Source organism: Podarcis cretensis (assembly GCF_951804945.1).
Source record: "Podarcis cretensis genome assembly, chromosome: 13".
In the NCBI taxonomy this organism is placed as follows: domain Eukaryota; kingdom Metazoa; phylum Chordata; class Lepidosauria; order Squamata; family Lacertidae; genus Podarcis; species Podarcis cretensis.
This window is the reverse complement of record NC_137182.1, coordinates 33,536,125-33,561,726: the sequence shown is the minus strand read 5'-3', so window position 1 is coordinate 33,561,726 and position 25,602 is coordinate 33,536,125. Positions and strand designations below refer to the sequence as shown.

The 25,602-nt window shown below is 46.5% G+C and overlaps 1 protein-coding gene across 3 annotated transcripts in view; it reads right to left on the bottom strand.

Annotated features, from left to right (window-relative positions):
* Positions 1 to 1,399: 1,399 nt before the first annotated feature.
* The window catches only part of ARHGEF40 (Rho guanine nucleotide exchange factor 40), a 40,258-nt gene continuing 16,055 nt past the window's right edge, over positions 1,400 to 25,602 (bottom strand). Inside the window, exons 4-20 of one of the 3 annotated variants that reach the window (XM_079950652.1) lie at positions 21,158 to 21,278; positions 20,060 to 20,165; positions 19,084 to 19,182; positions 18,030 to 18,146; positions 17,463 to 17,561; positions 15,965 to 16,092; positions 14,891 to 15,008; positions 12,250 to 12,851; positions 10,816 to 11,062; positions 10,178 to 10,264; positions 9,037 to 9,261; positions 8,569 to 8,730; positions 7,587 to 7,749; positions 6,290 to 6,442; positions 6,091 to 6,197; positions 5,477 to 5,530; positions 1,400 to 4,731 (exon numbers count right to left, since the gene is read on the bottom strand). In XM_079950652.1, the coding sequence (XP_079806778.1) occupies positions 5,492 to 5,530; positions 6,091 to 6,197; positions 6,290 to 6,442; positions 7,587 to 7,749; positions 8,569 to 8,730; positions 9,037 to 9,261; positions 10,178 to 10,264; positions 10,816 to 11,062; positions 12,250 to 12,851; positions 14,891 to 15,008; positions 15,965 to 16,092; positions 17,463 to 17,561; positions 18,030 to 18,146; positions 19,084 to 19,182; positions 20,060 to 20,165; positions 21,158 to 21,278 (2,573 nt within the window). In that variant the 3' untranslated portion in view covers positions 1,400 to 4,731; positions 5,477 to 5,491. Of the gene's footprint in view, positions 4,732 to 5,476; positions 5,531 to 6,090; positions 6,198 to 6,289; positions 6,443 to 7,586; positions 7,750 to 8,568; positions 8,731 to 9,036; positions 9,262 to 10,177; positions 10,265 to 10,815; positions 11,063 to 12,249; positions 12,852 to 14,890; positions 15,009 to 15,964; positions 16,093 to 17,462; positions 17,562 to 18,029; positions 18,147 to 19,083; positions 19,183 to 20,059; positions 20,166 to 21,157; positions 21,279 to 25,602 lie in introns of those variants that run through there. The other 2 variants (XM_079950651.1, XR_013832712.1) reach the window with 2 other exon arrangements.

The window sequence follows — 25,602 nt, the reverse complement described above, 5'->3', positions numbered from 1 at the left end:
CAATGTTTGACGGGGGGGACGGGCGGGTCAGTGATAGTCAAAATTTGCTGCTTGTGGCAGAGCCAAGCACACAGGGGCCGTAATGGAAGTAGATTAAGAGCCACTGTGTTGTGGTGGCAGGATGCTGCTCTGCTGAGCCAGGGAGGGGGGAGAGCAGGGCACCATCTTGGCACAGACAAGTATTGTCTGCTCTGCTGTACACTGGTGGGTGGGCGGGAAGCCTGACGCAGTCTGCTCTTTTTGGTTGATGGAGTATCATTGGCAGGGGTGGGTGGGGAGTAGCACACTGGCCTGGCACTAGCTAGACACAGCCTAGCTTTGTTCTGTGATGCCATGATAGAAAGGGATGCTGGGTTGTCATGGCCAGCTTGGCAGAGCCTGTCCCTATCTATACAGCGGTGCCATGGCAGAGGAAGGTACCGTCTAGATTAGAAGCTTTTACGGATGTACAGCTAGCTGTTAAGAGTTGAGATCCGGGCACTGTGAACCATTTTGTGGTGAGGGCATGTGGCCAGTGGCATCGCCTGCTTTGTTGGATTGTGGTGGTGCCAGGAGACAGGGAAGGGCAAAATGCTAGCCTCTCTCCATCACCAAACCATAGAGGAAAAAGCAAGGTCTATGGGCACTGACAAGGAGAGGAAGAGCCGGGCTCTGTCAGGCTGCGTTTGCAGATAGGCACGCCTGGAATATTGGTCTCAAGCATGAGGCCTGCTAGATGGGCCTCTCACTGTTTAGCCACTCAGGTCAGTTCAGGGAAAGCGGATAGGAACAGGAACATTCTGGTTGCCTAGCAACTACAGGTCAGGTTTTTATCCACCTCCTGTGTAGGCCTCAGAGAGAGTGGGAACAGGAGCACACAAGCCAAATACTTATAAGGACAGGAAAGCAGATGGGGGAGGGGGCTGTTTCAGCCTGGCATTGTTTCCCTCCCCATATCAGGGTATGGGTGGGGGGAGGCTCCAGCTAGGGCAGGCTAAAGGGTAAATGGCAGTATGGTGAAAAGGACCCTTGTGGGGAGGGAGCATGGGGATGAATGAAGGACCTCACTAAGCACGCACTGGTGTAAATACACAAACAAGCTAACCCTTCCTCAGTTCTATTAACTTCAGTGAGATATATGCCCACATGCGTATATCTGCAAGCTTAAGCAAGTAGTCATTGCTTTTAAAGGAGTTGGTTAAGGAAAGCCTTTTCTCCGGAATAACCTCCTCCAAATCAAGGAAAAAACAGAGAATAGTGGGAGCAAGATGTTGAACCAATATTAAGCCCCTCAAGGGCAAGTGAAATCGGCCCTAGAGATAAATATGTTCTGCCTTAAGCTGACAGAAAACCCAAGTTAAAAGTAGTGGGAAAGCAATTAATAGGGTAGCCCCTGCAACGGAAGAACAGAAATGACTAATACAGTTCAGCATGCTTTTTATATAAAATAAGGTCTTGTTAGACAAACCTGACTGATTATTTTGACAAGATTACATGTTTGGCAAAGGTAACCATTAATTTACAGAGACCCAAGGGGTTTGCTTAGTACCTTACATGGCTTAGGTTCATGGGCAGCAGTAGCTAAAAATCATTCTTCAAATGGGTTAAAAATTAGTTTGTTCCCATCGTATTTTAATTTTCCTATGAACACCTGTGCAGCTTGCACAATTTTTACTTCTTTGAACCAGCATAGCTACAACACCATATCTTCCCAGCCAGCAGAGCAGCCATTTGGAGAACCCTTTCAATGGGAACACTTGCAGTACCCGTACTTTCTACTTTCCTTGGGCTTCTACCTTCCCCAGGACCAACCTCAACTCCAACTTACTCTTGGCCCTTCCTCACCTTTTCCACTTCATAACACTTAAAACAATGTTGGTAATTTGAGGCGAGCACAGGTAAAGAGTTGCAGATGCCGCAAAACTCAGGGCTGGAGCTTCTAAGAAAATGCTTCTAATTGTGAAAACAGTCCCCTACCATGATACCTTGAATTTTGAACCCAATCGGTTTACAGTAGCTAGACTTCACATACATATAGCAGTCATGTAATCTGGACGCTACATATGATGATGACAGTGCCGTGTACAAACATGAAGCTGCCCAGTAATGTGAGAAGCACATGATTTCAACAGCAAAAGGAGTGAATGGGTTAGGATTGCCAAGTGTTCAGGGAGATAAACCACAGTCAGGGGAGGGTTCTGCACTTCTTACCCACTGACCACTTTTGCGGTTAAACTCAACATGTACACCTTTTCAAACATAACAAGAGCAGTTCCGTGTTAAAACACATGGACCATTCATCATGTCTAGTTGGTCAAATAGTACACCCCAGAAACAGATTTACTACCGTACATACTCTTTTTCAAGAACTAAGTCTCATTTGTGCCTGCTTTGCATATTTGAAGCTGCTTTTCTGCATTATATTTTACTTTAGTGGTTAGGCAAAGCACAAGTTAGCACCAGCCTCATCAAAAAGTGGTTGTAAATAGAGACATTCATTCCAATCCAACTGGAGGGAGGGAGTTGTAGAGCCACAGCTCTATAGTGGCAAGTTGGACAAAGGCATATATATCAGTGCTCTTGACATACATGGGGCTGATGAGGATTGTTAGGCCAGTATTTGAAAAGGTTGGGAGAAGAGGTTGTAGTTAGCAGCCACTTTCAGTGTTCTCTGTGAAAGAATTCCTACGTTTCCTTACAAATCTCAAGAACTGCCTGGCCTGTGCACCATTCTGACATTACAAACATGTCTTCCATTATTACTGCTTATCTTTTGCATTTTTTCTGGTTCCCTATTAATGTTTGTTTTTGAAGCAGTATAGTCCACACACAGTTAGTTGTATTGAGGCCACCTTAGTATCATAATTATTATTTATTAAATTTCTATACTGCCCTTCATCTGAAGCTCACAGGGTGGTTTTGCACTTAGTTACTGTTGAAATCAATGTGAAAAGTTGGTTACGACTCCTGCTGATTTCAGTGGGAACTAAGTGCCACTAACGTAGTCTCTATGCACCCAAGTGAGTTTACTAAATCTTTTTCATGTGGGCAGGTGAAGTGTGTGTGATTTCTATATGAGAGGCCCCAGGTTTAAATGCAGCACAAGACCTGCCAAAGAGAACAAGTTAGCTGAGCAACTCAAGTTACCAAAATCAGACCAAAGGTAGGCCATTTGTATCCAATAGAAGAGTCTCAATAAACAAAAACACCACATATTCAGCTACCTTACACAAAATATAGCACCAATTGTTAAGAGATCAGTTCCTACAATTCAGATTCCAAAATGTCACAGACATTGCAGAAGGGTGTTTGCAGACCTCCAACAAGTAATCTAAAAGAAGCAAAACACTCTTTCACAGCCCCTGTGTTTTTTTCACTTGGCTTTTTCCTCGTATAGTAAGCCTACAACTTAACCACATTTAACTTGTGTGCATTCAGCTTCACACGCTTGGTAATAATTCTTAAAAAAGAATTAAAGGGAGGCGGAAAGAGGGTAGGCATCTAGGAAAAAAGACTTTGGCAATTCCACCCACCATTGCACTCAAATGTGTTTTGACTATACATGACTTTGGCTTTAAAGGCGATCCCTGGAATGTAACCCCCACATAAGTTGTAGGCTTACTGTATTCATAACAATGTGGTAACATTACTGTGTGCAGAGACTTATCTCAAAAACAAACAAAAGCAACCAAGGGAGGGGGAAAACTTCCCCAGGTGCAGCAGAATCATGATACAGCCCTCCTTGGATTCTGTGTCCTCAGACTGCAAACACATGAGTGTGGGGAAGTAAACTTGACCAAGTATTCTTACTTGTCAAAACTCTTCACATATTTTAAGAAAACAGCACACCAGGGAGATGACTTAAGTTAGAGCCCTTCTCCTCGGCATACTAGTTTATTTTATGTGGGGGTATGCAAACACGCTACCCATCTGCAATCTAAAGTGGTACAGTCCTAGGGGAGCTGTATTACGTGAACCTCCATAGCATTATGTATATTGCTGTATCATGCCTTTCCTTTCGGCTGCCTCTGAACTTGCTCTCTGGATGAAGGTGGTTTTGTGTCCTATAGTAATTCACCATGCAATCCAGACCCACCTTCTCCTTTTCCTCTTCGGCTAACCTGGACATGGTTTGGGGAGTGCATACTGTTGTTGCCTAGCAACTGCAGCCCAGATTCTTCCTTCCATCTCCCATCAAAATGATCAGAACACCAATTGGGCAAGAGATTGAAGCTGTGATCAGAGGTAGGGCACCAGGCAAATGAGTATTTCAACACTGTCTGGAAACCACCCCACTCGATCAGTGACTCCAGAGTTTCCTTCTAGTCTGCACTTTAGTTTGGGTCAGCCCAGAGCTCATTGGTTTGGCCTTCCTTGCCTAATACACAACCATTTCACTACCAACCACATCAGCTTGGTCAAGAATCTCCAGTATTTTGCAGCCCGAAAAAATGGTGGAAAAGGCACTGGATGGGTACTGCCAGGGATAGGACAGAGCCATCCCAAGGTAGACTGCAGCCCATGTCTGGGTGTTCCTGTGGGATGGTAGCAGAGGGGCGTGAATGGGACAGCCATCAGGAGTCTTGGTAGGAGCAGGTCATAGAACTGCTTGTCATTAGTGCCCATTCATGCCCCATCTCCAAGGTTTGGTGGGGCTCAGACAGTTCTGTTCCCAGAGTTCCTGGGGTTTGAGTCCTGCCTTCCACGGCTGCCTGGGGAGAACAGCTTCCGGTGTAGACTCCACACCCAGTGCTGCAAAAGAAACAGATGGGTAAGTGTCTAGATACAAAGAAAGACACCAAGCCTCTTAGTTTTTCTGGCTACCCAATACTCGACAAGTTTCTAGTCCTCATGAGCCAAATTTATACATGATTCTCTGCAACCCATCCTGGTCTAGTTAAATATAATGCATTATAAGCTGTGATAGGGACAACATATAGGTCCTACTTCCCTGTAAAAATAAAACTTAGCATTTTGTAGCTTGATTTTTTAAGTATTTAAAGCACTTCAGCTAGATTATCTCCAGGTTTATTACAACAACCCTGCAAGGTAGGTCAATATTATTTCCCCCAATTCTCACAGGTAGGGGGATGAGGCTGATAAATGGCAGTCACCCAGTAAATCCATGCTTGAGGCAAAGTTTAAATCAGTGACTTGCCAGTTCACACTGTTAGCCATTAAATTATGCCTGCTCTGTAGGGATTAGATTAATTTAAAACAACTGTAGTAGCATTAAGACAACTGGATAGCCAGTGAGAACAGCACACAAGACAAAGAGAAGCTGCAGGATGGTGAAACACAGATAAACCTGGACAGTACAGTCATACATGTAACGGATGGAGTGAACTTGAGCAAGTAGTGTGCCTGGAAATAAAGGCTCAGAGAAAGACATGGGGGAGTGCCATGTGCTGCACTTTGGGGAAAAGGTGACAGTAGTTAGGTAAAGAGGTGGGAGGGGGTTGCACAAAGGCAGAGAAGTTTGGCAGGGGCTCTGTACCTGGCCGCCATGGCCTCAGAGTGGGGTCACTGGTTCGTCGGCAACGCCAGAGCTCTGGCAAATAAAGAAAACATATGAAAGCCATCAGGGATGGCGTGGTGAATCCTGGTGGGGAAGGGAGGGGGGCAAGGGTGGGACAGGAGGATTGCACTATCACACACACAAAAGCACACCAGACTTCTGCCCAGGCGCACACAGCCACTGGGTTACCAGCACCTAACCCAGAACAGCATGCCCCTGACCCTTTTCACAGCAAGGAGAGATTTGGTAGAGCCCCACTGGTGCTCTTCCCAAACTTAGTGCCTATTTATACAATCGGCAGGATCAAGTGATAAAAATGTGTGGGTGTTTGGGGGGGGGGGAGAGTAATGAGCCTAGGATGTGGATACCTTATTTCTATAGGAAGTTAGCATAAATGGGGCTGAACTCTTCCTGAGTGTGCTCATTTTGTCTGGATAAGGGGAACCATTTGAACATGCGGCTCTTTCCCTGCTGGAAGCCTGAACCAGTGCACTCCAAGAAGGGCTTTACCACGTGATTCTCTCAATTGTATAAATGGACCCATGACAACAGACACCCTCATCAAAGAGCCGTTGGGTGTTGTGTACACTCACCGACTGGGGGTGCCCCAAAGCAGTGCTGCTGCCGGGCAACGATCCTCTTCCTTGCCTAGGTAGCTCTTGGTGGCTTGGGGAGGGTCCATCGGACTCAGAGGTCTCGGCTAAGGGGAGCAGCAGAGAAAGGTAGGGGTGAGTGCAAATTTGAGCAGCAACACTCAGTAAGAAGGCAGGGAGAACAGCAGTGTGCACTCACCCCTTGGGATGGGCTTGACATCCAGGTCCCATTCCTCTTCCTCAAAGTGGCCGGGTAACGACAGCCCGGGAGGGGCCCCAGGACTAAGGCCGAGAGGGGTTAGGCGCTGGGCAGGGCAGGAGGATATGCTCATCGAGACAGATGGATGGGCAGCTGAAGAGAGGGAGAAAAAAAACATCCAAGGCATTATTCTTAAAAACTGCTCCAAGTGCTATCAGTACCCTTGGCATTCTCCCATCTCACCAAACAGAATAATCTTTCTGGCCTTTCTCTATGGTAAGCATTAGGTATAGCATGGAATATTCAAAGAGCTATGCCCTGCTTTCATACTATTCACACACATATTATGCACATGAGTTCATTTTCCATTTTTTTTCTCCACAAAGAGAGGATAGTGCTCAGTGAGGTTATGTGTTGATACTGAGTTTTCTTCCAGCGGAGGCTGGCTCATTATCGCAAGTGGGGCACTGCCCCATGAATCTCAGCCTGCCCACACCCACGTGTCTGCCGCCTGATAACCAGCCCAGGGAATTAGTGGCACAATCCACCAGCCATCAATGATCCTTTCTTTCCTTTTCATACTGAAAACAGATCTTCATTACAGTAAATGAGAGAAGCACCTCAGAGGAGTGGGGCAGGCCCTACTCTGATACCTGGGCAGGACCCTTCTCCACTTCTCCCTAGTTTGCTCAGGAATATTAACTGAAGTGCCCACAAGACCATCTGTCTACATGTGTCCATCTGTACACCGAGATCTCCACCAGAGACTCTTCTAAGGGCTCCCCTGCCATCTGAGGCACAGCAAGTGGCTGTCAGGGAAAGGGCTTTTTCAGTGGTGGCATCCTTGGTACTGAAATTCCCACCCTAGAGAAGCTTTTCTGCTGCTCATGCCAGTGTCATTCTGGCAGCATGCAGAGACCTTTTTATTTCCCCAGATGTCTAGTGCTGTTAATTCTTGCTGGACTGTTTTATTTTGTGCTATATTGCTACATTTCTTGCATTTAGCTTATTTAGATGTTGAGAATGTATTATTCTCTCTGTGTTTTAACCCTTTTTTATTGTAAGCTACTCTAATCATTCTAACTATAGGAAGGCAGACAACATTTCATAATAAAATAAATAACCATTCCTCTTTGGAGAGCAGTCTGTGCTCTTGGCTCTTTAACTATTTTCACTGAAAGAGGAAGAAAGTGAGGAAGAAGATTAAGAGCTTGTTAAAGTGAAGTAACTATCTGCACAAACATTGCCCTGGTACAATTCTCATCCTGCTGGGACCATCTCTTAGGTAGCCACATACCCTGTCTCCATAGCAGTTGGGCTATAACATTTGTCCATTGATGCTTGACTTCAGCAGAGGCTGCCTGCAATGTGTAGGCCTGTCGGCCTGGTCCACGTCCAAACCATAGTTCAAAGCGCAGCCCACTAGGCCCCACACTCTCTGTCAGCCCCATGGATGCTGTCTGTGGAAGAAAAAGAGAGGATAATGAAAACTTAGGACATGGCCACCTGCAACAAGAAGTAGGAAGTCTATGTTCAAGACTGACCTGGTTCAGAGATAACATTAAGCCAAACTGTGACTTTCTGAATACAGAGGGCAGTTGTGCCCGCCCTGTGGAATGCCCTCCTGTCAGATGTCAAGGAAATAATCAACTATCTGACTTTTAGAAAACATCCAAAAGCAGCCCAGTATAGGGAAGCTTTTAATGATGTTTTACTGTGGTTTTATAATTTGTTGGAAGCTGCCCACAATGATTGGGGCAACCTAGTCAGATGGGTGGCATATAAATAAAGTAGTAGTAATAATAATAATAGCATAATAATAATAATAGCAGCGTATTTCCCAGAAGGGAAACAGCTACTGCTGTGCTCCTCCTCTAGTCCTGCTGCACTGCTGTGAGCTAAGCAATGGTTAGGCTTAGCATGTTGTCTGAACCCAAGCTTCTGGCTTGTCTTGCTTCAGACAAACCATGGTTAATAATCCAGGCTTGTTCTTGGTGTATTATGTAATGCCAAACACCTGTCTTTGCTAAATTCAGCTTTCTTGAATTTTAATCCCATTCATTGTTGCACTGGCAGTTCCTTCCCGCTTTGTGCCCTATGCAAATCAAGGGTGGGGATGTATATTCCACCAAACAGGTCCAGCAATTCCATTCCAAATAACCATTATTCCATCCATTTATGCCGCAGGAGCCTGTCTTGTGTGTCAGTGCCCTCCTTCCCAAACCACGAAGCTCACGACTCAAGGAAAGGAGCTCTCCATTGTAGACACGCTTGCGCACCTGCAAGGCCTGTTTGCAGACGTAGCCGCCCTCGGGTCCTTTGCACTTGGTGAAGAGCAGCAGCCGTTCAAAGAGGAAGACATGCCGCTGGCACTTACGACGCCCACACACCACGGTGAGCTCGCCACGCTGCAGCAGTGGCCCTTGTTCCGATAGTTTCATCTGCAAGGAAGCAGGAGGGCTGATCAGAGTCATCTGGCTGAGGTCTCTCCCTCCCCCCAACCGCCCCAATCGCAGAAGTGGTCAAAAGTGTCACTTGTCCAGTTTCCTCGTGTGTGTTCCCACTCAGTGTCCTGCACAGAGATCCCAGAGTGCAGCAAGGGCAAAACCTGGCCATGGGCAAGCACCAGAAGAAGGGGATACCTGGTTTGAGTGAGGGACAGGCAGTAGGGGAGGGAGCAGCGCATGCACAGGGAAGCAGCAGGGAGGATGCAGCGCTGCATGCCAGGGGAGCGCCCATGCGCTCACCTCGCAGCCCCGGATCTGCTCTGCGGCCAGCAGGTCCCTGCCTCGCTGCTCCTGGGCCTCCAGCAGCTGCTGGGCCTCCTGTAGGGCTTGGCGGCCAGGCCCCCGCTCCAGCTCACATTCGCGCAGCAGCTCACCCAGGAAGCGCCGGTACCGCTCCAGCTGCTCCAGGGGCACACGCAACGTGTGTGCCGTTTGCCCATCCTCACGCAGCTCTGCCGGGCTCTTCTGCATGGAGGAAGGGGAGAGAAAAGGCAGCTGAGCTGGAAGCAGGGCAACAAGATCTTCTGCAGAAGTGATGGAACTCAAGGCACTCAATCTCTTGCCCTTCCTTCACCCACCTGCCACAATACCCTGGACTCCTGGATGATGAGGGGTGGTGGGAGGCACCAGGCAGGGAGCCCTCAGGGGATATCCCAGAGGAGGAAGGCTCAAAGCCTGGGAACCGGTGGTGGGACGCTGAGGAGAGGTCAGAGGGGGAAGCTTGGGAAAAGAGGCGCGATGCTGAAGGGGCAACAGGGTTTAGTGAACAGGAGGAACCTGTGACAGGGAGCAGTTCAGACTCCAAGGCTGAAGCATCCCAGGAGTCTCCCTCTCTGGCTGTGACAAACTTCCCTCCCCACTGGTCTCCAAAAACTTGCAGGATAATGATGAGGGCACAACAGAGACCAGAGGTGCGCAGACACATTTTGAGACTGCTTGGGAAACATCTGGGAGAGGAGGAGCCCTAGGAGGGGGTGGAACACTGGGACCTTCAGTCCTGGCAACTGCTCTATAGGGGCAAGACCTGCGGGGAAGTGTTGCTGAGTTGTATGCAATTTCCTTGAACAAAGAGTTAAATTCACTGACAGCTGACTCTGTCTCTTTACTCTGACCTGCATCTAACTCCAGTCTTGAAAACGGTCTCACCCAGAGTCAGAGAGAGACTGAAAGGTGCACAAAGTTTTCAAAACAGCCACATACAGAGGCCAAGCTCCTCACAAATCAGATGGCTGACTAGTTGAACATCAAACTCCCACTAAAGATTAGTGCCATGGAAGGATTTCCAATAAGTGGGTCGAAAGAATCTAAAGCTATTCTATCAGCAACCCACCCACACAAAGGTCAGAGTTAAAACTCGGTCCCCTGCGGCCACAGATCTTACCTTGCTGGTAGTTCGAAGCAAAGCCAGGGCAGCCTGGAACTTGTGGTGCTCTTTGGCATACGTGGCATAAAGTTGAAACTTCTCTCCCTACAGAAGAAGAAGAAGAAGAAGAAGAAGAAGAGAGAGAGAGAGAGAGAGAGAGAGAGAGAGAGAGAGAGAGAGATCCCTCATTCATTCCAACTGAGCAGGAGGCCAGACATTAGGCTGCTGCAATGAAACAATGTGAAATCTAGCTCATGTGAGGGGGATTATTCCTTCTCTTCTCCAACCCACCCCCATTTCCTTTAATGGGAAAATATGCCCCAGAGGCGAGCTCAAAGGACAGGATTGTTATCTCTCCTTCTTTTCCACTGGCCCTGTTCTTGCTTCTTTCAACAGAGGTCCAATAGGCATTAATTGGGCAATTAAATTCCCCATCATTTTATCTCTGTGCCAGGAAAGGCTTCAGCTGCTACATTCCTATGTGCCAGAATGGTAAAAAAAACAGGAGCAGAGCTAGTTTGGCTTTTAAGGTTGTTTTCATTCATCAAAAGAAGCAGACCTTCTGCAGCAGGCACAAAGGGAAGAAGGATTTTTCTGCAAGGGAACAACACCAGTGTGCAAGAACAAAATGATATTAGTTGTGGAGGGGCACTCACATGTCGCAGGAAGCAGCCCCCAGCACGTGACGGGTGGTTCATGCACCCCTCCAACTCGCCAAAGAAGTAGCTGGTATGGAAAGCCAGCAACTGGTCCCGCAGGGTCCGGAGAGCACTGCCCAAGCACCTCAGTTCGGCCGGCCAGGCCTGTCCCCCAGGTTCTTGGGACAGAGAGATGGGCTGGGCAAGGGCGGTCAAATACTCCCGCTCACACTCCAGCAGCTCAGCCAGAAGTTGCTGTTGGACCCTGAGGAGAAAGGGGGAGGTTGGAAAAGAATCACACACCCCTCCCCATGGCTCTGATACAAGGCCCATGTCTACAGTGGTACCTCAGGTTACAGACTCCGCTAACCCAGAAATAGTGCTTCAGGTTAAGAACTTTGCTTCAGGATGAGAACAGAAATTGGGCTCCGGTGGCACGGCAGCAGTAGGAGGCCCCATTAGCTAAAGTGGTGTTTCAGGTTAAGAACAGTTTCAGGTTAAGTACAGACCTCCGGAACGAATTAAGTACTTAACCTGAGGTACCACTGTACTAGGATTGAGTTAAAAGGATCTTATCCATTGTATGCTTTTTATCATTTTTACCTCCACCACTAGAGTCTTTGATAAATAAGAAGTATGTGATCATACACGCGCCAGTTATTTAGCAAACACTCTGTGCTAAAAAGTGATAAAAGTGATAAAAAGTACACACACATATTTCTACATATACAAACATGCACATAAAATAAAACGCAATACCAGTACCAAGCCACTCGGCCCTCCCTGAACAATATAGAGTAAGTGGGTCCTGTGAAGTGAACAATGTTTGTGGGGTGTTGGTGGTGCAATACAGCTGGTGATATAGTGCTAGCAGCTTGGCTAGTGTTGTTGTTGTTATTTTATTAAATTTATTAGTCGCTTTTTCTTTGCCAAAGGCAACTCAAAGCAACTTACAACCAAAACAAACAAACTAACATCCACATAGATACATTTTTTAAAAAAACCCATTAAAATAATACATTAAAATGCATTAAAAACACCCCACCCACTCCTAAGAGGCCACAGAAAGATGGAGACCAAAGGCCTGGTTAAAGAGAAAAGCTTTTGCCTGGCACCTAAAGATATATAATGATGGCATCAGGCTAGCCTTCCTGGGGAGAAGATTTGGGTGTCACAGAGGGAGATGGCATATCAAACCGCAGACACATGAGGCCTAGAACACAAGCAGCTTCTCTGTACATTTTAATACACTTACAAAGAAAAGCTTGACCATACCTCACATTAATTCACAGGAAAAAGGGGGGTGCAATTTAGATTTTCTTGAGCTGGGCCTGGTTGCAAATCTAAGTTTGACAGGTTCAGAATACTATCTTCTCAGCCTCAATCATACCCCTGGGGTAACACAAAGACTGTGGATGGAAAACCTCCCGCATGTACCCATCCGCTACTCACCCAAGGCAGCGCCTTCTTTCCGTGCGAGGCGTGGCCCCCCAAGGTGCTTCTGCAACGTGGGTCCCGCTACGGCTCAGCAGCACATGCTCACGGGGAGAACAGCTCCTATCTGCCAGCTCACGGCTGCTCACCTCCAGGCCGCGGATGTGCACGCTGGGGCGGCCAGGGTCACTCAAGGCCCGCAAAGCCAGCTGGGAGACGGGGGACAGAGATGATTTGGGGCTGCTGGGAAGGCCCTGTCTCTTCTTGCCACTCTCCAGGACGCCGCTTCGAGTGGGAGAACAGCAAGGCGAGGCCTTGGGGCTGGGGTGCGGCTGGAAGAGGGAGGTCAGGCTGCAAGAGGAGCCAAATCTGGACCCCAGGCCCCAGCCATGCTTGGGTGAGGAGGAGGCACTGATGCTGCAGGCCCGGGGCCGTGGGGCACAGCCAGCTTCTGGCATGAGCTGCATCCTCCCTGGGGACTTGGGGCTCTGCAGCAGTGTCCTCTCCAGTGATGCCCCCTCAGCCAACCCTTCAACAGGCCTCTTTGCTTCCCTTTTCTCTTCTACACAGTTGCCAGTAGATTCAAGATGGGCCTTGTTTTCCAGAGCTTGTTCCTGAACCTGTGTAGAAGCAGGAGAGAGAGAAAAGTAGCAAAAGCTTGGCCAATCCCAGAAGGCTGCTCTCTGTTGACCTCACTGTTTCTTATATCGCCAGTGTACAAATTCCACTGTAATTTAAGATCTTTGAGAGCTCCTGAGCATTGCAGTCCCATTCTGCACCTGCAAAATGTGGAGGTGGCAGGGCAAACAAACTCAGAACTCTCTCCAGCTGCATCTGATCTTCTTGGATCTGTGCAAAGTGGAAATACTATCAGTTGGTCAATCCTGCCACCCTCTAGAGCTGGCCCTGGTTGCCAATTTAAAGGCCCAAAGTCTTTAGCTTCTGCAAAAGGAGAGGTGAAATTCTTGAGGCATCTAATCATAAGCCTGCATTTTTATCAAGCTTGTATTTTTTGATCAAGGTTGTATCTTAAAAATGAGTTCAAATTCACAAATGATTCATGCCAGGCAGGAACTAGGCTGGCTAGGATTTTGGCAGATGTTCATCCTCTTGGCCAGAGAGGCCCTCTGGTTTATTGCGGTCATAAAAGGCTGAGCGAGGTCACTGACCTTGCATGTTGCAGAGTACAATTAAGCTACAATTAAGTTGGTAAATAGTAAGAATTATTGTGCCTCCCATTAGAGACTTGAGCCACATTTTCCTAAGGGCAAGAGCTAATGGAAATAGGGAAAGAAAGTGTTTTTAAGTTTTTTCTTACTTTGAAAACGTCTTTGCTTATAAAAAATTATATATTATGTATTAAAAATATATTGGCTTAAATGTAATTATGCAAAGGAATTAGAAGCTAAGAAATGTTAAATCCTTATGCTAGATTCTTATTTCATATAGTTGGAAGAGATCACAGGGGCCATCAGCCACCAGCCTAGCCCCCCCTTGCCAACCAAGAAAGCACCATCAGAGCACTCTAGACAGATGGTTGTCAGGTTTTTGTTTAAAGGAACCTCCAATGAAGGAGATCTTTCATTGATGATGCGTACAAAAGATCTTTGATACCTGTTTAAAATAGAATTAGCCACCATCTGTTTTAGCCATCTGCTCTATTTTAGAATTAAGGGGGCAAAGGTGATTTGGTAATTAAGGTGCCTTGTAGAGGTTAATGGCTACTTGTTTGCCAATTATAAATATAGCTTTTATTTCCCATAAAAGGGCAAAAGGAAATGGGTGTATCTTTTGTGATTGGTTCTAGCAAACAGCCAATAGGAATTTCAACCAGGCTGATTGGACAGAGGCAGCCACAGGAGGAGCAAGGGGGCTGGATTAAGGAAATATAAGTGCTGGCCAGAATGGCAGGAGGCCAGGCCAGAGCTTGGTAACCATATACCACTGTGCCTCATATTTATTTGTCTGACAAATAAATTATTATTTTAATTTCTCTATTGCTGCGTTGAATATTTCATTCCAGCTAAGCGTTAACCACAAGCAGGGTGCTACATTCTGAACATGAGATTTTATCATCACAGCATCTCTATAGTCTCGCCACACCTCTACCACTACCACAGTTTGTATACCTATCCTGTTTCTGCAACCCTTGCATTTCTTTCGCCATAATGCCTCCTCAGAGCCCCTTCAGACATGGTGCCTGCATTTATCCCCTTCTTCCATCACCTGCCTGAGGAAAACTGAGCCCTATAAAACAATGATCTGTGAAGCTCCTCTCATCCCTTTCAACAATTCCCAGCAGGATCAAGATTCATGCTTCAGATGTGACTGTTTGTAGGTGCATTGTCCTTTTTTTAAAAAAAAAAGTTTTTAGGCCTAGCATCTCTCCCGAACATCCTCTGCAGAATTCCTCCAGCTTGATTTTTATAGTTCAGTTCTAGGAACAGTAAGAATGAGCTTCAGAGGTAAGGCCCAACTTGGCCAATGGTTAGGGATATCAGGAGTTGTAGTCCCAGTGATGTCTTTAAGGCTCCTTCAGCTCAATTGCCAAACACTAAGAAAAAGAAGGGAAACTTCTCTTCGCTGATACCAGCTCTGCCAAAGCCCTGAAGGCTGCAGCTTTCCCCACAAACACATAATGAGGGACTTTAGGAATTACCTGTGCATTTTCCCGTTCTTGTTGCAGCACCTCCAGGCGCCGGTTGCTGAGTTGGACCAGGCCATGAAGGGCCTCATCCACCTCTTGGTAGAGCCTGGTAGCAGTCACAGCCTCTGTACTACAGGGGGAAAGGATACACACAGTTACTCTGAGCCTTGCGGTATGAAGCTGCTGCATGAAGCAAGGAAGGAAGAAACTGGCGTGGGCCAGGTTAACGCCAGTGAAGGCCGAACTGAACGTGACCCAATTACAGCCATTCTGGGGAACAATCCCCTCCCACTCAGCTATTTTGCTTTATGTAACAGCAGGTTCTGTCTACTTCAATGGAAGATGCCAACGTGTACAAAAAGAGGGTTTGAGGAAAGTTTGGATAAAAATCTGTTGAAAATTCTTCACAAGGGACATTCTCCCTGGGCGGAGAGGGACAGGAATTAGCCCTCACAGGCCAATGGCTGCATACTGCTGCAAGTCTTTTTACTGCTCCAGATCAGCTAAAATGTTGCTGCCTTCCCACCCCCACCTTGTGTTTCAGGGATCTTAGGAACAAGCTACACATTACATATATCAGGGGCTGGTTTTGACCCAGTGGCCACATTTCAAATGTTGAGGGAGTGCTGGGGGGCACCAGTCACAAAATGGCTGCCATGGAGGGTGGGGTGTCATAGTGCAAAACAGATGCCATTGCGCAGCATGACATAAAGTTAGAGAGAGAGTCAAGAACAACTTCATGCTTACAATGGGAAATCAGCTATGTCTTGCTGGTCTTGCTGGTGCAGATCACACAATATTGATTACACACACACACACACAATGGAAATCAAGCTGCTAAGCTACCTTCCCTGCCACCCATTCACACACCAATTAAGCATCCCCTCCAGATACATAAGCACATAACTGCAGGATTACTCCAACACGCAGGAAGGTTAATTGAACAGCAGTGAAGTGTATTATACAATAGCTTTAAAAGCTATCCACAAGTGCTGTTGTTATTTTACATAACTCTGCTACAGAACAAATGGGAACAGGGGACAAAGGGAACTTTCTGCTATGATGCCCTGCAGCCCTGATCCTCACCTGCAGGGCCCCAGGGGGGGCAGCCGTGCCAGCAAGGCCCCCCCACGGCGCTGGAGTTCCAGCAGGCGCGGCTCTGAGAGGAGCTTCTGCATGGTCTCTTGGTGCAAGGTGATCTGGGCCGACAGTTCCTACAGGGGTGAGATCCTAGCAGTTAGGACAAGGCAAAAGGAATGGGTTGGGGGATAGTGGAATGGGAATTCTGACTTCAATGACAGAAAAGAAACTATGGCAACGTGGTAATGCTGCATACCAGCGCTGACATGACTATCATAATAACTGCATAATAATAGCATAGAACAAAACAGCACAGCAACACAACCAGTCCCGATTCCTCCACCCAGCATGTTTATTCAGAATTCATCCTGATATGTTTGCACCAAGCTAATACAGAGGTTAGATTGTATCCAATCTTTATTGAGCATTCATGCTGATTTGTTTACGGAGCAGTTAGAGATACAGTCAAACCTCGGATCCCGAACACCTCCATTTTGGAATGTTTCGGCTTCCAAATGCAGAAAACCTGGAAGTAAATGTTCTGGTTTTCAAACGTTTTTCGGAACCCGACATCCGACGCAGCTCCACTAAGTGCAGGAAGCTCCTGCAACCAATCGGAAGCCACGCCTCAGTTGTCAAACATTTTGGAAGCCAAACGGGCTTCCAGAACGGATTGCGTTCGACAACTGAGGTTTGACTGTACAAGGGAATAAATCACTAAAGTCATGCACATTCTGTGCTTTAAAAATGGGGGGGGGGCAATCAGATCCTCAGTAACCCAAATACTGCAGCAAAAACCCTGGTTTCTACAATGGCCAAATAATCAAGCAAATTTGTTGATATTCATCTTACTTTGAATAATTTTTACAGCCGCTGCTCATCAAAGGGAAGAGCAAAGAGATACACAAAGTGGTGAAACCTCACTTCCTGACCACTAGAAAACTTGGTCAGTTACCCCAACCCTCCACAGAAAACTAAGCAGCCTGCACTCTGAAGTGGTACAACCGAGATGTAGGTTTATTTAGTCACTGTCTTAATTTTTTCACCCTTATTACTGTAGCAGTACACAAGGGAGTATCTGCAAAAAGATTCCAGTCTTTTTTAGCATGCCAAGCTGGAGTTTCTCCACGCTATACGATTCTTTCTAGGACTAATGCAGAATACATGAATTTCATACAGGCCTGAGGCCAACTGAACCAAAGTTCAGTCCCATCTTAGTGTCCCCAGTGGAATGGTTATGCTGATGCTTTCACAGTAGGTAAGTTTGCATTTCTATGCACACTTACCTGAGAGAAAGCCCCACTGTACTCAATTGGGCTTACTTCTGAGCAGACATGTCCGTGTCTTATTTAAGACTGTAAGTCGTAACAACTATAGAACCACAAGTGAACCAGAGAAACGTACAAGTCCATAAACAGAAGTATCACACATCACAAAAACAAACCAATTACTTGCTATGTTCCTGCACCCTCATAGTCTCTGGAGAACCACCACATGAGTTTACCTCTTGACTTGATGCTGTTCCCACTGCTTCAAGGTGGGCACTGGCCTCGCACACAGCCTGTAGGACACTACGACAGAGTGACTGCAGTTGCTCAAGAGCCTGTGCAGAGAGAAGAGGTGGGGCAGAGGAAGATAAGTACCACAGAAGTGCCGAGCTGGAATATACATGAAGGTCACCCAGAGAAAATGCCTTGTGAGAGAAGGAGGAGTCACAGTGGCCCGTTGTCATTTGTGGTTAGTGGTCTGTGGGCCCACACGAGACCCAAGTTAACACAGAGTCTGGATGCAGCTGGAGTGGGGTGAGAAGGTTCAAGGATATATTGAAAGCCAGTAAGGAAAAGGCTACCTGTGGACACGACGCCGAAATTTGTGGGCGCCCAGCTCCTTCATGGGAAGTTTTGTGGGTGATGCGGCACCCAGGGAGCCGGCGCCTATGACATTAACCGTATACCACTAGGAAGGAAAGGCAGGGGGATTCTGTGCAGGGCTGCGGGGAGGCTGCCTTGGTTCCATGAATGAACCATGTGCAGAAGCGCACAAGGTCCATTTCCTTGTTAATCTCTCTTACCTGGTGTTCCTCAACCCATTTGCGCGCTGAGTAGTTCAGGGTCCCTCCTAGTGTCGGAGTCAGCTGGTCCAAAGCCACATAATGTGGCAGTTCAGGAAGAGAGAGAACTCTGACCTCCTGTGGGGAAAGGAGTCTATTAGGTCAGAGGCAATCCTGCCTCCTTGCATCAGTGCCTAACCCCAGTCCCTTCACCACCCATCTTCTGCTCCACTCGTGAACCCTAGGTTCAAGTTAGGCCCAAACTAACATTAGAGAAGAGAGGGGCAGTCCTTAGCTATTTATAATTATCACACACACACACACACACACACACACATATATATGGAGACACACACACACACACACACACACATCTTGGAAGTACAGTTATGTACGACAAAGTACAAATTATGTTGTCTCTTTTAGTGTTCTCTCTGCAGTATTTTGTCATGTTTATATTCTACTACTTTTATTCTGCATATAGAGTGATGGCTGGGGCTTAGGAGGCCTGGATTAAAATCCAATAATAGCCAACTTGTTCTTCAAGATGAGGCTCTACTCATTGTTCCCATGTGCATTCCTGGTACAGGGGCATGCAACAGGGCCTTCTCTGTGGTGACACCCCAACACTAGAATGCTCTCCATTTGGCGGTACATTTTCCCTCCTTCCTTTATACATTGAGGCACTAGCCGAAGATGCTTCTGCTAGGCTTTTACAAAACGAGTAAAGTTGCGTCAATACCTAACAACTACAGGTAAGGTTTTTTGTGTTTTAATGGTTCTGATATTTTTAAATCATATTTGGCTATCTGTTATGCTTTATTTATTGGAAGTACTTTTTTATTGTGCATTGCACTGAGATCCCTTGGGAAGAAAGGTGATTCAGAAATGCAGTCAATAAGTGACCTTTCCCCCTTAGCCATGAAGTTCACTGGGTGACCTTGGGCCAGTCACAGTCTCTCAGCATACAGGGTTGTTGTGATGGTAAAATGGGGAGAGAGGGGGCTATGTACACTGCCTTGAGCACCTTGGAGGAAAAAGTGGTATATAAATAATAATAAATAGGAGAACTTACCGCAGCAGGTTCCAAAGCCAGCTCCTCTTCATGGGGTACAAAACGGTCATCAGGTGGCAATATCACCAGCAGCTGACGGATGGGGGCTGGAGAACTCTCCTAAAAAGATAAAGGATTTTGCTTTATGGAGGCGTATTTGCATAAGGCTTTCATAGAGTAGGAAGAAAAGATGGGAGGTGGTTCTGAGATACAGGCAGAGGGAGAAAAAGTTGTGGATTGGGGAAGAGGAGGGGGCCTTGGACATAGGGCATAGCCACAAGAGCTGCAATGTTCTGTGGTATGCAAGAGGGAACAAGGGGTCACAGAAAGGGCTTCTTAGTAGTGGCTCTCAGACAACGAAATGGAAAAGCCAAAGCTTTACCGTATTGCTACCCCATCCCTCCTCTGGGTGGGATAGAAATTTAATTAATAAATTAATATATTCTCAAAAGGGTGGAAAGCTTTGTTGTTGTTTTAATCCAGTACAGTGGTACCTCGGGTTAAGTACCTAATTCGTTCCGGAGGTCCGTTCTTAACCTGAAACTGTTCTTAACCTGAAGCACCACTTTAGCTAATGGGGCCTCCTGCTGCTGCCGCACCGCCGGAGCATAATTTCTGTTCTCATCCTGAAGCAAAGTTCTTAACCTGAAGCAATATTTCTGGGTTAGCGGAGTCTGTAACCTGAAGCGTATGTAACCTGAGGTACCACTGTACCATTTTGATGTCCAGGGCAGAAGAGTTGGTGATCACTTTTCATTATGTAATCATAATCATCGCCATGATCATTACTGTTATTATGCCATTATACATACCTATCCTAAATATGGAAGGCTGTGACAGTGAGCACCTTCTCCTCCCCCTCCCCTTTACATTCTGAAGATATTGCCATAATAAATTATTGTTGCATCAGTAAAACCCACAGCCTGTCTACTGAGAACAGGAGCAGAAAACACGAGGACACAGATACAGAGCTCCTACAGTTGAGTCAGGAAGATACCTGGAATGTCCTAATGGCCGGCAGCAGCACAGGGGCCTGGAGGGCCCAGTCATCCACCTGGCTCAGGTCCAACAATAGTGTCAACCCACGGGCCTTCAGCTCTTGCCTGGAACAATTGTGGAGAGAAAAGGGAGAAATGGAGCTGCAAAGTCATCAAGGGGGAAAAAAGTCAGTGTACAAAAGCTGGTCAGCATATTTCACTTGTAAAGGGCTTCATGGAAGCATAAGGCTTATATTATCCTCACAATAACCCCACTCTAGGCCACAGTTGTACTGATGAGAAAACTGAAGAAATTTCTGTGTATATATATATATATTTCTGTGTACTATCATTAGTACACACAAGGCACAGGAGGAAATTCTTTGTTGTTAACAATTCCAAATTAAGAAGTAGAGAACTGACAGCAACTGTGCACTGAATGGTACTAATTAACATCATGGTGTTCAGAGTGCTCCACATACATTATATCAGCACAGTTTACTGGCCCTTATTAGGTAGGCCTGCATTATTATCTCCACAGATGAGGAGAGGGCGGTGGGATCTAGTGGCTTATTTAAAGCAGGGATGGGGAACCCGAGGTCCTCTGAATGCAAGCTGGGGCTGACGGGAGTCAGGAGTCAAAGAGCAACAGGAAGGCCACAGGTTCCCCATCCCTGGCTTAAAGCCATGAAATGAATTCATGGTAAGATATGAACTGAGGGGTTTTTTTCCAGCTCACTGCTCATGCCCTTAACCATGATGCCACACTAGCTCATGAAAACACTCACACTTGGCGCAAACAGTGCCTCAAAGGCACTTTTTAGCATCATGTGTCAAAGCAGCTTTAAGTTACAAATTTAAGCCAATTTGACTGTTAATGGCTTTCCAAAGCGGTTTCTGTTAGCTTGCTATTTTATGACGATGCTGAGGAGAATTTACTGAATTTTCAACCATTCTTGATGAATTTATTTTATTTTTCTTTGGAAAGAAATCCTGACAATCAGCCTCACTCCAAGACTATTTACATCTTTGTTAGCACAGCTGTTTACTCAAGCCAACACACTTTATCTCCTGCTGGGTCACCTTGGGAGGAGCTGCATCTTGAGGTAAAAGTTTACCTGAGAAGGGAGTACAGGTATCTCATGGTATTGACTAGCTCCGTTTGTCCTGGTGGCAGCTCATCCCGAAGAGGCTGAGGCACCACAATCAGCAAGGGCCGTCCTGACCTGTCCATTCCTCCTGTGGAGGGAGCATCAGAAGAAAAACATAAGGTACATTTGTCCTGGAACCTGGGAAAGCTTCCGGTCCTGATTTAAACAAACGAGCAGGTTAGCCACTCAAAATCCAAATTTCATTGACTCCAAACTTCCTTTTCTTGCGTTGCCACCCAACCCCAGCTGCTCAGTTACTGGGAAACAGCAAACAGCAGTAAAAAGAGGGGGGGGTGCGGCTTCAAGAACCTATCAAGAAAGTTGAGGGGCAAAAAAAGCATTTGGGCCCATGGCTTCAAGGCAAGCAGGAACTTGGAGTGAGGTCTGACAGAGCCTTTCTTCTTAACAGCCACTTTTTTCACTGGGAATAGCAAGGGATAGAAGCCTTTAAAACCACTACTCTAAAGTGCACAGTTTTAAATGAAGACCTTAGCAAGCATTTGAGGATATGGGGAAGCATACATTCTGATGGTTCCTGAACCCTTTTGATGCCAATCGAACAAAATGATGGCAGGCATTATAGTGAAGAAGAGCTGGGAAGGGGGAATGAGGCTTGTGAAATGTTCTTTCTAAGGGCTGGTTAGAAAGGATCTGTGGGCCAGATCTTCCCTTACTTGCCATAAGGCTGTGGAACAGCCAAGGGGTCTGATCCAGTTTAGTCCTGACTCACAGTTAATCCTTGTTCCCTCCTCTGAAATCACACTGAGCTTAAAGGTAAAGGTAAAGGTACCCCTGCCCGTACGGGCCAGTCTTGACAGACTCTGGGGTTGTGCGCCCATCTCACTTAAGAGGCCAGGGGCCAGCGCTGTCCGGAGACACTTCCGGGTCACGTGGCCAGCGTGACATCGCTGCTCTGGCGAGCCAGAGCCGCACACGGAAACGCCGTTTACCTTCCCGCTGGTAAGCGGTCCCTATTTATCTACTTGCACCCGGAGGTGCTTTCGAACTGCTAGGTTGGCAGGCGCTGGGACCGAGCAGCGGGAGCGCACCCCGCCGCAGGGATTCGAACCGCCGACCTTTCGATCGGCAAGCCCTAGATGCCACTCAAATCCCCACCATATAATTAAATTGTTCACACATTGCAATTCTAAAGGGTACACCTTAAGGTTTAAGTATACATCTCAAAACGCAGCCTGTGAATGAAACAAAACACATGCTTCCCTCAGAGAAGCAAACTTGGCTGCAGCACTTTGCCAAGTATACAGATGGTTGCAAACCTTGTTTTTGCTGCATGTTAAGAGTGTGGAAAAGCCCAGATGCAACTATATCAATGAAGAAGTTTGATATGCTTGCATGCTAAAGCAGAGATAATACAAGATTAAAGAGGACAGATTTTAGCCATTGCCATATGCAAGCCATGCCTATTTACCAAACCAACACAAAACGCTTTTTAAAAATAGACTATTACAGAAAGAACCCCTGAGCTCATGCTCCATAAAATTGTTACTGCGCTATCTTCCCAGGGTTATGTTGCCTTTTGGGGTTGGGAAAAAGTGGTAATTTCCTACTGATTGAAAAAAAAATCCATTTCCTACCAGTTCCTATAATTTATTTGCTCCATAACAGCAAACACACAGCACAAAGGCCTAGATCCTAAGATGTTAGCATAAGAGAGTTCACAGAAGGAAAGTTTCTAATTCCTGCCTTCGCAGAAGAGCTACATAAAACCCTCCAAAAAGCCTAAATGGAAGCTCAGCCCCCTCCCCAACAATGTAAGGATAGAGCTTGAATCCTAAGATAATTTCACTTGAAGAAGTTCACATAGAGAAAGTTTTCCCATTCCTTCCTCCCTTCTCAAGAGGGAGCACACACACACAAGAGACCCTCAATGAAGCCTTTGTGAGGGTGGCAGGTGGCTGCAGCTAAGAGGAAGGGACAGCTTCCATAAGTTAACTAAGGATCCATCAAAGCCATAGTATGCATTGTTCTTTTTGGGTAGAGGGGAAGGAGGGATACCTCCAGATACCTAGACCCTGAATGTTCCGTACCCTGCAACATTTATCCAATGAAAATAGGGACAACCTATTCCATAATAATAATAATTTTACTATTTATACCCCACCAATTTGACTGGGTTGCTGCAGCCACTCTGGGCAACTTCCAACATATATAAAAAAATAATAAAACATTAAACATTAAAAAACTTCCCTATACAGGGCTGCCTTCAGATGGCTCAGGGGTCAGATAACTCCATACCCTGCAAAATTTCTCTGATGAAAATAGGAACATCCTAAGGAAAAGCAAGACATTCCGGGATCAAATCAGAAACTGGGACAGCTTTTGTAAATCAGGGGCTGTCCCTGGTAAATAGGGACACTTGGAAGGTCTGATGTTTGCTCAGAAATAGTGTAAGTACTCCACTTTTGTGACTTGCAATTACGGTACTTTGCAGATATGGAAGTTGTATCATTCATAACTGACAAAATTAAGGCTGTTTAAAAGACACTCCCCACCCACCTTTCATTGTTTTCCTTTAGGAAAATCTTGCCAAGCGAGTTACCTTTTTCTTTAAGTTACCTGTTCTTATAAACACACACCCGGATGGTGACACACTGTCATTGTAATGAAAATTCTTCCGTTTCCCCTGCTGCTGTATTGTGTGCTGGGATATATTGCCCTACACCACAGATGGGGAACACATGCCACCCTCCAGATGTTGCTGGATCACAACTCCCATCATCCCTGATGGGATGCTCGCTGGGACTGATGGGAGTTGTAGTTCAGCAACACCTAGCGGGCCAAGGGTTCTCCATCCCTGCCCTATACAAATGTAAGCTCGCCCTACAGGTCTTTTTCAAAGCACTGTTGTGTTGCATGGAGGAACACATTGTCATCACTAAGTTGATGTGCTGTGGGAAAGGGCAGCAATCAGATCCCAAAGTTCTCGTCCTTTGCTTCCTCCGAGTCTTCTGCCAATGGAAGTTCTTCTATCAAAGGAAAAAGCTTTCCAACAGAGGAAGCGAGAACCTTTGGATCCAGCCCCAAAGGTCTCTACCACATCAGTTGAAAGGAAACAGCCTTTTCCCCCTAACCTCAGTTTAGATGGTTCTTAAAATGGATTAGATGAATGCAGGGGGAAACAGGTCAATCAAAGGTTATTAGCCATGAAAGCGAAATGGAACCTCCATGCTAGTGGAGCAATTTAGCTCTGAATACCGGATGCTGGGAACAGATTTTTTTGGGGGGTGGGGAGAGATATTGCCTAGCACACCCTGTTTTTGAGCTCCCAAAGGCATCTGATTGGCTGCTGCTGAACATGGGACTAATTGCTGCTCTGATCTGTTCTGATAGGGCTGTTCTTCAGACAGTTCAAATAACCGCCCCCCCCCCCACACACACAATGGAAAAAGATGTGGGGGGAGGTCTCTGCCCACTTCCACTGATGTACCAAGTGGTCATGCCCCACCCCTCAACTCATTCAGAGTGTGTCAGAATGAGGCCTAGGAATACCTCAAGGGAGTTCTCCCTTGCTTGGAGAAGTTTTATGCACGTATAGCAGTGCACATACAGAGTTCCTTTCAACATGCTCTAAACGTATATGGATGGCATGGTAAACAGAATGTGAAGCTAACCCACATGGCCCCTGCCCCATGTTCTTTCTGTGTGTGGAGGGTCCTCTGATTCCCCTCTTATCATCTCACCAAAAAGCTAAATTGGGAGAGGGAAAAGGATGAGGCAAATTCAAAGAAAATAATGGCGCTTAACCACACGTTCAGATGCACTGTTACTTCTGATGACCAGTTTGTTAAATATAGAGGGACCCTAAAGAGTGCCACTAATATCATGCCTTTTTGAAGCAGCTCCTCCCTTTGTCCTCCCCTGTAACATTCCAGTTTTCCCCTTCCTTTCTGTCCTGCCTTTGTTTACGCTTCCCTTTAGTGTCTGCCCTCAGGGAGGTCTGCCTCCCATTTTGCAAGCCACAGGCCTCTGGTAACGTGATCAGGCTCTGGTGTTATTTTGGGTCGTGTCTTGTGGCTTTGGGTTAGGGAGTGGTTTTTGCAAACTGCTGTGATGTGGCATGTGAGGAGGTTTGTTTTGCTCAGACCTTGTGATGTTGAGGAAGATGGCAAAATGTGGGCGAAAGGACAGTCAGTTTGGGAAGCCCAAGGAGACTAGTTTTGCAGAGATCTTACGCACAGTCAGACACAGGCTGCAGTGTGCAATGGCCCCTTGGGTTTCCCACTTGCCAGAGTACCTCCATTCTAATCCATGCTTCCCAAGCCTATGCATATTTACTGGGAAGTTAAGCAGTACTGCATTTGATGGGATTTGCTCTCATGCAGTGCGCACAGAATTCCAGACTTGGTGTTGGAATCCCATCCCAAGTTCCCATGGTGCACTTCCACTGTTCT